This window comes from Archocentrus centrarchus, chromosome 13 (assembly GCF_007364275.1).
Source record: "Archocentrus centrarchus isolate MPI-CPG fArcCen1 chromosome 13, fArcCen1, whole genome shotgun sequence".
In the NCBI taxonomy this organism is placed as follows: domain Eukaryota; kingdom Metazoa; phylum Chordata; class Actinopteri; order Cichliformes; family Cichlidae; genus Archocentrus; species Archocentrus centrarchus.
Genome location: NC_044358.1, coordinates 8,719,620 through 8,730,804, shown reverse-complemented (window position 1 = coordinate 8,730,804; position 11,185 = coordinate 8,719,620). Strand labels below are relative to the sequence as shown.

Below are 11,185 nucleotides of genomic sequence, written 5' to 3'. Positions count from 1 at the left end.
ACATTTGAAAATGTTTCCATCACCTTCTTTTAGCAGAATATGAATTTCTGTGTTCGGCCAAAAACATGTTGCATGTTTCCCATGATGATTTTTTCCCGGCCCTGATTTTATAAACTGCTACAGAGACTTGTGTTTGGTGAGGAACTTGAAGCAAAACACTGAGTTTACATGAACTACACTCTGCTGGTCTAAAATAAATTGTCTTTTTAAAAAAGAGCCACCAAAAAAGAAAAAATGCTGCAATTGTAGTTTTGAATGATGAAAGCAGAAATGCAGAAAGTGTTAAATGCAGAAATAAATGATGAACAGTGCAACGAGCATTTGCAGCCCAGGAGAATGCAGCCTGGTAGCATTTACATTTCTGCTCAAAAATCCTAATAGTAATAAAAACAGGAAATTTATAAATTCACATGCATTTACATGCAGCTGAAACACACACTCAAGACACACTTAAAGAAAAAATGTACAGGAGAAACATTGTAGTGCAAGTGGCTGTGAATCTTGTCATACTATTGACACAAAGAGGCACTGGAGGGCTTTCTGGAGAGGCAGTGCTGACCTCAAGACTCCTTAGTTGGAGTTCCCTCCACCCTGAGGCAAGAGGCGGCAGCGCTGACACAGGTGGGAGGATAGCGGTGGTGCTGATGTGAGTCTGGTTGAGTGAAGGATGCTGGGAATTTGCCTAAGAATAATGGAAGATGGAGGCTGCTGGAAGACGGAGGCTGGAAGAAGATGAGGGCTGGTAGAAGATGGAGGCTGGTGCCAGGGTAAGCAGGAGGGCACTGATTACATGGGTGCATGACTGGCTGACTGCTCAGGTTGCCCCTGTGGGGAAGGCTGGTACGCTGCAGACCCAGCTGGATGGAAAACACATGCAGATCCAGATCAGCCTCAGTGGAGGCGACTGAAACCTCAAACACTTCTCCACCTGTCATAAATCTAAGACTGCTGAGAGCATCTGTACACTGTTGGATTCAAAATGTTTCTGTGCCCTCAGCATGACTCTCTTTTCTTTCACTCACTGCCCAGTGCTGACTTACACATTTCATACTCAGTAATCACATTATTGAGTATGAAATTAAAATGTAATTCAAACAGTGGATGTTTGATTTGGACCAAGGACCAAATGACTTTGACTGTTTTCAGTATTTTTTTATTTGAATCAACTACAAACTTCTGACACTGACTGGCATCTTCTCTGTGTGAATGGAGACTAAAGCTGGTGACATAGCAGTGAAACATACACGAATCAAAGTAAGTGGGAATTATTGAAAAAGACCCTGTGCATCTTTGTGAATGCAAACAGTGTTTACATGGAAGTACTGAGTCAAACTGTTTCACTTGTGGCTTCATTTGCACTCATGTAGGATGTACAGCTTTTATTTTCCATTTGATCCTAAGGGTTCTTTTGTATGCCTAAAATTTCAGATCCACAAATGAATGAAATCTCATTTTAACCCAGTGACTCACCGTCCTGATCAGATGACTGCAGGAGGATTTGACCTGTGCTCTGGGACTGGAAGCAGGTGGGATCACTGGTGGAGGTGGTCACCACACCAGATGAGTTTCCTTCAGGGCCAAGAGTGAGGTAGGAGGTAGGATTTAAACCTGGAGGGTTAGGGGTGAGGTAGGGGGATGGGGTGAGGTAGGGCATGCTGGGCAGAGACGTGTCAGGTTGGAGCTGAGGCTGGCTGGTGGGGTAGGAGCTCTGTAGCTGGCTCGACATCAGGTAGTCCAAGTCAAAGAGTGAACTGAGGACAAACACAGACACATTTAAGTGCATCTGGTGTTTTATGGCTCTGTCTGCAGGTTGTGGTTGTTATTGTGATAACTTCCTGTGATAGAGCCATACAGACACAATCAGGCTTTTATTCCCAGGTTCTCACATTATTTATCTGAGGTTTCTGCCACTATCCTGATGCAGTGGATCTGAATGCTTTTTTTTGCTGAATTACTGAACATACAGACCAACAGTTTAAAAAGAACTATTATTTTTGCAGGAAGTAGAAGTTTTAGTGCTTTAAAACACCAACTAAAACTGACTCCCTGCTACTACAGACACTGTGTGAACGATCACTACATCAGGATTTCACAGATCTCCTCTCTGCCTACTCTGTCAGCTTTTATACATAGTTCATTATCCTCTAATATTTGTGTCACAGTTTGTTGTGAGCGGAACTGACCTGGTGTCAGTTGGCAGAGACTGGGTTACATAATGGGTCAAGGTAGAGCCACCGGCCAGAGGATCCAGGAAGAAAGGTGGGGTGTTGAGGAGAGGTGGAGTGGGGTTAGCAGAGTAATAAGTCATGGTGAAAGGAGGAGGAAGTAATGGAGAAAGCAGCAGTGGGGGAGGAGGGCTGTGCATGGGATGGGGGAGGAACACCACCAAACTCCCCTGAGATGAAAGCTGGTGCTGGCCTGTATCCCACTCTCTGCTTTGACCTACTAGATAAAAACCAACCAGTTAAAAAGTGAGATTAGAGATCCTGTGTTTTGGTTTCGATGTAATTTTACTATCTCAACATGCAGAGTGAAGGTTTGCTGAGCTTGAAGGTATCGTTCATCTACATGGAGATAAACTTCCTCATATGTAGCAGAATTCACTAAAAACAGATATTTTTGTAATTCCATCAAGTGTAAGATGTTATAAAGCCACCAATTTACATGAAGTCAACTTTCCAGCTCCTTTAATTCAATTTAATTTTATTTATATAACACCAAATCACAATAAACAGTCGCCTCAAGGTGCTTTATATTCTAAGGTAAAGAACCTACAATAATTACAAAGAAAAGTCAACAGTTAAAATGACCCCCTATGAGCAGCACTTGGTGACAGTGGGAAGGAAAAACTCCCTTTTAACAGGAAGAAACCTCCAGCAGAACCAGGCTCAGGGAGGGGCGGTCATCTGCTGTGACCGGTTAGGGCTGAGGGGAGAGAGACAGGACAAAAGACACACTGTGGAAGAGAGCCAGAGATTAATAACTAATTATTAAATGCATAGTGGGGTATAAACAGAGTAAAAAGAGGTGAATGAAAAGAAACACAGTGCATCATTGAACCCGGAGAAATCTGCTCTCTTTCTAGTCCCTGTCAGTACTCTAGCTGCAGCATTTTGGATCAGCTGAAGGCTTTTCAGGGAGCTTTTAGGACAGCCTGATAATAATGAATTACAATAGTCCAGCCTAGAAGTAATGAATGTGTGATTTAGCTTCTCAGCATCACTCTGAGACAGGATGTTTCTAATTTTAGAAATATTGTGCATATGCAAAAAAAAGCAGTCCTACATATTTACTTAATATGTAGGACTGCTTTTTTTTGCCAGTTTTATTTACACCATACACGTGTCCCTTAGGAAGCTAAGGGAAGCATGTATAGTGTAAATAAAATTGGTCCTAGTACAGAACCCTGTGGAACTCCATCAATAACCTTAGTGTGTGGGTCAAGTGATGCCTTTACATGATATCACATTGCAGTTTGAGTCTGAACATGACCTTAGGCTCAAAGAAAACAAAAAAGATTCATTTGAAAAACTCAGCAGTAACGTCTCCTTAGAGAAATCAGGACGTGGTCGATCAGACAAAAGTCAAAATCCAAAAACCTTGTTATGAGCAGTTTTATGTAGGAACTATTTTCTTTCTAAAGCTGCTTTCAGCTGCTCCCTTATTCACAAAGGGGTCGCCACAGTTTGGAGCTCTGCATGTTTGATTTAGCAGATATTTGACACCTGATGTCCTTCCTGACCCAACCACAAAGGGATTCGTGTCTCCTCCCAGGATCGAACCAGGGATCTTTTGCTTGTTAGGCAAATGTGTATAGATGAGTGTGTAATTTTGATTGAACTGTGAGCTGCTTCTTTTAATAAGATGAACAGAATTCCTCCAACAGGTTGAATCCTCAGCAATCTAATGCATTAACAGCAGTGTGTTAGAAACTGTGCATATTTGTGGATTTTCATACCTGGGCTGCTGAGGCTGGACAGCAGGCTGCTGTGGGAGGGTGCCATCTGAGTGGATAAGATAGGGACTGAAGGTGGCACAGGTGCAAACTGGGGTGGCTTGCTAACATAAAAATGAGACACAGGTGGAGCTCCCAGACTAAAAAAAAGATGTAGTTAAGTTAATCATGAACAACTCAAAGTACACTGAAATAAAAGTCCAGAAATCTTGAAAAAAAAGGCAACTGCACTTCTTTAGGTTTGTGAAGAAGTTTCACCTCTCATCCAAGAGGCTTCTTCAGCTCTAAAAACAAATGGTTGGGAGTCCCAGGTGGGGTTGAAGCACCTGGGAAGGGATCAAGCCTGCGTTGTAGAAAGCTGACAGCTGGTGCTGTAAGCCACCACCTCTGTACCCCCCCCCCCCCCCCCCCTCCCTCCTTCACAAACCTAAAGAAGTCCAGCTGCCTCTTTTCAAGCTCTCTAGACCACCATGTCCTGGATGACTCAGAACCTACACAGACATGCTGAAATCAAAGCAACAGAGAAATACTGAAATACCTGCTGTGTGGCAGAGTGGGCAGAGTGGGACTGATCTGGTGATGTGGAGTGTATCCAACTCTACTCTGTCCATCTCCAACATTTGCTATAACAGCGTTTTCTTTCCTCCACCTTGACCTGCGGTTCCGAAACCAGACCTGGAACCCAGAAACATGCAGGGGGACAAGATTAACACACATGCTAAAGAATAAAGATGGAAACTGTTGTACACAGGATGAGATGGGATTTTCAGGAAGACAAAGCAATGAGGGAGATCTTTTATTCTGTTTGCTAACAATTCATCTTCATAAATAGTACATCACAAAATAAAGTCTTTAGTAAAATTTATCAGAAGATGAATAAAGTAAGACAAAAGTCTAACCTTAATATTGTGAGGTGTGACACCGAATGAAGCAGCAACAAGTCTCTTTTTCTCAATGTCTGGAAATTTATCCTCTTGGAACATGGCCTCTAAGTGCTGTAACTGATCTACACACAAGTGTACATTAGTGCGCGCATGTGCACACACACACACACACACACACACACACACACACACACACACACACACACACACACACACACACACACACACACACACACACAGTCTTGGCAATCAGGGGAGAGAAATTAGAAGGCAACAATTTGCATAGCAGTCAAATGTGAGCACACATTGACAGATGTTTCCCTCACCTGCACTGAAGCCTGTCCATGGTGTCTTCTGCCATTCAGGTGGCAGTGGGTAGCTGCCAGGTGGAAAAGGGAATCTGAGGGCCTGACTTTGGCTCCCAATGTTGTAGTTGATGGTGTGGTCCATAGAGTGTAGGGTGGAGTATCCCTGTGTTTTCTCTGTCTGCCATTGAGACACATTTCCTCAGCACAGATTATCTCAGTGAGAATCAGTAAAATAAACTATTGCCAAAAGGATTCACTCATCTGCCTTCACTCACATATGAACTTGAATTACAGTAATCCCTCGCTACTTCACGGTTCGCTTTTCATGGACTCGCTGTTTCGCGGGTTTTCAATCAATATTAGTGTAAAATATTTATTGCTGTATTTTTGCTGTTTCACTGGGTTTTGCGGTACTCGTTCTTCACATGCGTAGTACGTGTTGTACAGTAATGTATATATTTGGTGTATAAGTGTGTGGGGAGGGGTTATAAAAACTTAAAATAGTGTATAACTACTAAAATAATGTATAAGTATTAAAATAAGTATAGCGTCCCTACTCACTTATCGCGGGTGGTCCTGGAATGTAACACCCGCGATAAGTGAGGGATTACTGTACATCCCATTCTTAATTCAATGGGTTTAATATAATGTCGGCCACCCTTTGCAGCTATAACAGCTTCAATTCTTCTGGGAAGGCTTTCCACAGGTTTAGGAGTGTTTATGGGAATTTTTACCCATTCTTGGAGAAGCACATTTGTGAGGTCAGACACTGATGTTGAACGAGAAGGCCTGGCTCACAGTCTCCGCTCTAATTCATCCCAAAGATGTTCTATCAGGTTGAGGTCAGGAACACCAAACTGGCTCATCCATGTTTTGATGGACCTGCTTTGTACACTGGTGTGCTGTCATGTTGGAACAGGAAAGCACCATCCGCAAACTATTCCCACAAAATTGGAAACATGAAATTGTCCCTGAAACGTTAAGAGCTCCTTTCACTGGAACTGAAGGGCCGAGCCCAACTCCTGAAAAACACCCCCCACACCATAATCCCCCCTCCACCAAACTTTACACTTGGCACAATACAGTCAGACACGTACTGTTCTCCTCACAACCACCATTCCCAGACTGGTCCATCAGATTTCCAGATGGAGAAGTGTGATTCATCCCTCCAGAGAACACGTCTGCACTGCTCTAGAGTCCAGTGACGGCGTGCTTTACACCACTGCATCTGACGCTTTGCATTGTACTTGGTGATGTAAGGCTTGGATGCAGCTGCTCAGGCATGGAAACCCGTTCCATGAAGCTCTCCGTGCACTGTTCTTGAGCTAATCTGAAGACCACATGAAGGTTGGAGGTCTGCAGCGACTGACTCTGCAGAAAGTTGGTGACCTCTGTGCACTCTACTTCTCAGCATCCACTGACCCCACTGTGCCATTTTACATGGCCTACCACTACATGGCTGAGTTGCTGTTGTTCCCAATCACTTCTACTTTGTTGTAATCCCAGTAACTAATTTAATGACTGGACTTGTTGCACAGGTATCATCCTATCATGACATCACGCTGGAATTCACTGAGCTCTTGAGAGCGACCCATTCTTTCACTGATGTTTGTAGAAGCAGTCTGCATGCCTAAGTGCTTGGTTTATACACCTGTGACCATGGAAGTGACTGGAACACCTGAATTCAATCATTTGGATGAGTGAGTGAATACTTTTGGCAATATAGTGTATTTGTTGGTAAAATGTTGAGCTTTTTTCCCTCTAAAAATTAAAATACTGATTTATCAGGTATCAGTCTAAACTAAAGTCTAAACTCACTTTGGTTGTAGAAAGAGAACTGACTTGAAACATCTTGGAGCTGTGAACCCATGACATTATCTGAGATCTATGTCTGAGCATTAAAAATACTATTCTCCATTATCGGCTTTCATAGCTTTTCAGTGAGATGCAATCATTCTCCACACACTGAGACAAACATTCAAATCCAGGATGTCATTTTCCCAGCTGCATCATTAATAATTCAGAGGACTGTAGGCGTGCATATTTCATTGAGTGAAGGGTTAACCCTCATGATCAACAACCAAGTGTGATGTATTTATTTTTGGTATTTCAAACACCGCAACCCTGAAACTTTCTCAGCACAAATGTCCGAATCATTCAGACCAAATATCACACCACAGATGCATCGCAGAACATATGAGAGCCAGCTCCACAGAACAAGACTCAGCTGTACACCTGCACTTAAAGGAAAAAGGACACTTTGAAGACAGATGGAGTAAAGGTGAACTGAAGAAGCCTCTTGGGTGGGGGATGAAACATCTTTACAAACCTAAACAAGAAGTCCAGCTGCCTTCATCTGAAGCTATTAGGACTACGAGGAACTGGATCATTGAGAACCTCACACAGACACTCACACAGCATCTTTGACAAAACCTAGCAGAATATTTCCAGTAGTGAGAACAGATCCAAAGTGGACCATCTCCTACACATGAAAAGAAGCACTTCAGGTGACCTACCAAACATTGTTTGAGGTTCATGTGTGAAAATGGCTCAGGTTTTAAAAAGATCTCAAATCTGTCTGAACTGTGTCTGAAAAGAGCAGCATGCAAACAGTTTAAATGAATCTGGAGCACTCAGGAAGAAAGAAAGTAGTTCACAGATCATCAGGTGTGAGCACATGAATGGTCTCTTCTCACCTCAAGAGCCTCTGGGCCCTGCTGGGGATCACTGTGAGGTACAAAGGAGCTGTGAGGTCTTTGGTTACTTTGCAGCTGAGGAAGTGTGGGCTGGATGGAGACTGGAGGCTGTGAAGATGTATCAAAAGAAGAAGTTAGGATTAAAACTCTCTTTTCTGTTTCCTTTACCTCTTTATTCTCTGACTAAACACTTCCTGCTCTGTTTCCACCCTCTTCCTTTTCCTCCAGTTGTTGTTTGTTTCCAAATCCTCCAGTTCTCACACAGAAACCTTGGACAGTCTGCAACAAAGTACAGCAAGAATGTGGTTTTTAAACTTAAAGCTTGGACTAAAATGTGGTCACGCATCTGGACTTTTTCTCTGATGAGTAATTTGGTTCAATTTTATTTATATAGCACCAAATCACAACAAACAGTTGGCTCAAGACGCTTGTCAGGTGAAGTCCCTGCAATAATGGGCAGAAAACCAAAAAAACGACCCCACGAACAAGCACTTGGTGACAGTGGGAAGGAAAAACTCCCTTTTAACAGGAAGAAACCTCCAGCAGAACCAGGCTCAGGGAGGGGGGGTCATCTGCTGTGAGTGGCTGGGGGTGAGGGGAGAGAGACAGGACAAAAGACAAGCTGTGAAAGAGATCCAGAGATTATTAATAACTAATGATTAAATGCAGAGGGGGGTATAAACAGAGTGAAAAGAGATGAATGAACAAGAAACACAGTGCATCATGGGAACCCCCCCTGCAGCCTTGGCCTATCGCAGCATAAATAAGAGAGGATTCAGGGTCACCTGATCCAGCTCTAACTATAAGCTTTATCATAAAGGAAAGTTTTAAGCCTAATCTTAAAAATAGAGAGGGTGTCTGTCTCCTGAATCCAAGCTGGGAGCTGGTTCCACAGAAGAGGGGCCTGAAAGCTGAAGGCTCTGCCTCCCATTCTACTCTTAAGTATCCTAGGAACCACAAGTAAGCCAGCAGTCTGAGAGCGAAGAGCTCTGTTGGGGTGATATGGTACTATGAGGTCTTTGAGATAAGATGGGGCCTGATTATTCAAGACCTTGTAGGTGAGGTGAAGGATTTTAAATTCTATTCTAGATTTAACAGGGAGCCAATGAAGAGAAGCCAATATGGGAGAAATCTGCTCTCTCTTTCTAGTCCCTGTCAGTACTCTAGCTGCAGCATTTTGGATCAGCTGAAGGCTTTTCAGGAAGTGTTAAAATCAAAAGTTTTAAACCCATTTCAAGTTCACTACACCAGCATACATCATATCCTGTCACCTGTCAATCCCCTGGACATATAAATCCACCCTTTTTGGCCTCATAGGCCTTTTACCTCCTTTCCACCAGACTAAGAAAGAATCTGTAAATTAAGAAGACTCTGATTAACCTTTGACCTACCTGATTAATGTGAAGGGATATTTCCTCAATTTAATGTATGTTTTGTGTCATGTGTTAAAGGTGCACACCACATCAGATGTTCTGTGAGCCAGCACAACCAAGTTCAGTGTAGGACAGCCTGATAATAATGAATCACAATAGCCCAACATAGAAGTAATCAATGCACGAATTAGCTTTTCAGCATCACTCTGAGACAGGATGTTTCTAAACCCCCCCGTGAATTTTTTCTGCCTAGAACCCTGCAGTTCATCATGAGTTACTAATCATCACCAACATCATACATACTGACTTTACAAAGATCTAGTTTTGGATCAGGCTGGTCTGACAGGATGGAGACCTTCAGTTGCAGCCTACTGCGCTATGTTTCAACTATGTATCAATCGCTAAGTTAAAGCAGGTTTTAACATGCATGTTTACATGAAAGGGGTGGAGTTTGCAGCATCTGACCAATCACAATTATTGACTGAATATTCAAAGGAAGAAAAAAACATGAAGCGGTTAAACGCTTAATACGGACTGTAAGCAACACAGCTGCTCCAGAGAAGGCAGGAGTAGTAAAGTAAAAGCACTGTTCAGTAGTTTAGTACTGAAACTGCTGAATGAAGGCATCGGCACTTTAAGTGCTTTGGTCAGTAAGCCAGAAAAAGAGAGATTTATGAAGTCGAGCCTATTTGAAGCCAGGACAGAGAGCCAGCAACACTGCTGTGTAATTAACAGACTTTTGAAGAATGAAGTTTTAAACAGCTTTAGTTAATCCAACTTCATTTCTGCCTCTGGTAATTTTGATTCAGTTCAACTTCTTTTAAAGGTTATTGAAAGTGAAGCAGCTGGTATCACACAGAGATAAAGTTCAGCTGGGAAACTGCAACAAAAATCCAAATATGAATAAATAAATGAAACACTTGATCCTTTTTGGCGAGCATAGAAGGAGGAACATTTATTAAGTGCAGATCATTTCAAATGCAACTTTTCTAACTGCTCAACAAATATCAGCAAACACACAAAGTGCGATGACGCTCAGATTCACTCACTGAGTTCCTCCTTCATACCAACTCTATACAGTCCAGTATAAAGACAGTATAAACAGCATACTGTCAGTGTAGGGGTGGAAATCAGCGCAGACAGCTGTGCTTGTTGAGTTGTGTAAATCCACACAGAGCAGCAGCAGCAGCAGCAGCACAGGTCAGCTGATCACAGCCTGCACACAGAGAAAATCTGCTGGAGCTACAATAGAAATGATGGAGCTGTGAGGCCCCCCCCCCCACTGAGCCACTACAGTCAATCTCAGGGTCCCCCACCTGCCCAATCCCACTCTGAGCCCTGACTGTACTCACTTTCTGTTCAGGTGTGGAAGCAGAGTTTTAAAAAAAAGTTTATTATTACTTTATTTTATTTATAGAGCACAGATTCAGTTAGCTTGGCACAAACATAGCTGGAAGAAATGTCCTCCAAAGAGCTGCTTTTACTTTCTTACTGAGTACATTTCAGAGCCTGTACTTTTCACTTTTACTGTGTAAGAAGTTGAATCATTACTTCAGCTTTTACTGGAGTATTTATTTAATATTAAGACAAGTATCTGTAGTTATACTCGAGTAAAAACTGTGTATTTGTTTCTTTTGCCCCGCAGGCCGAATCAGGAGCAGCAGCCGCGGTTAGCTGCTGCTAAGCTAACTGTACCCATCAGCAAACACGGTCTGATTGTTATTACCGTGTTTTACACTTTCAGGGGGAAACAGAGCTTTGGATATGAGGTCTTTCAAAATTATGCGGAAAAATGGAGCTAAAACTTGACCACGTGTGATGTGAAAATGCCGAAACAAACCGATATAACAGTGAAAGTTTAGCCTAAACGTTCTCACCGAAATTGTCTGCTGCACCTCCATCCATGGACGCCACCTCAGATCCGATTAATTTGCGCTAATAATAAGGGGAGTCTACCTGTGGCCTGAAT

At 42.7% G+C, this 11,185-nt stretch overlaps 1 protein-coding gene across 4 annotated transcripts; it reads right to left on the bottom strand.

The window, feature by feature from the left end:
- On the bottom strand, positions 1 to 11,185 carry LOC115791119 (homeobox protein NOBOX-like). 4 transcript variants are annotated; one of them, XM_030745235.1, is made up of 9 exons: positions 11,094 to 11,185; positions 7,844 to 7,951; positions 5,166 to 5,325; positions 4,855 to 4,961; positions 4,494 to 4,630; positions 3,959 to 4,095; positions 2,184 to 2,445; positions 1,471 to 1,751; positions 1 to 857 (listed from the first exon to the last, which is right to left on the bottom strand). In XM_030745235.1, exons 1-9 carry the CDS (start codon positions 11,115 to 11,117, stop codon positions 787 to 789), a joined length of 1,287 nt encoding a protein of 428 aa, XP_030601095.1. In that variant the 5' UTR covers positions 11,118 to 11,185; the 3' UTR covers positions 1 to 786. The 4 variants fall into 4 exon arrangements, with proteins under 4 accessions (XP_030601095.1, XP_030601096.1, XP_030601097.1 ...); XM_030745236.1 differs by having other exon boundaries at positions 2,184 to 2,442; XM_030745237.1 differs by having other exon boundaries at positions 4,855 to 4,956; positions 5,166 to 5,321.

Coding starts and splice junctions, on each gene's coding strand:
- LOC115791119 (XM_030745235.1), bottom strand. CDS start 11,117: ATGGAGGTGCAGCAGACAATTTCG. Junction 4,962..5,165: donor ATGGACAGGCTTCAGTGCAG/GTGAGGGAAACA, acceptor ACTTGTGTGTAG/ATCAGTTACAGCACTTAGAG. Junction 4,631..4,854: donor TCACACCTCACAATATTAAG/GTTAGACTTTTG, acceptor TCTGGGTTCCAG/GTCTGGTTTCGGAACCGCAG.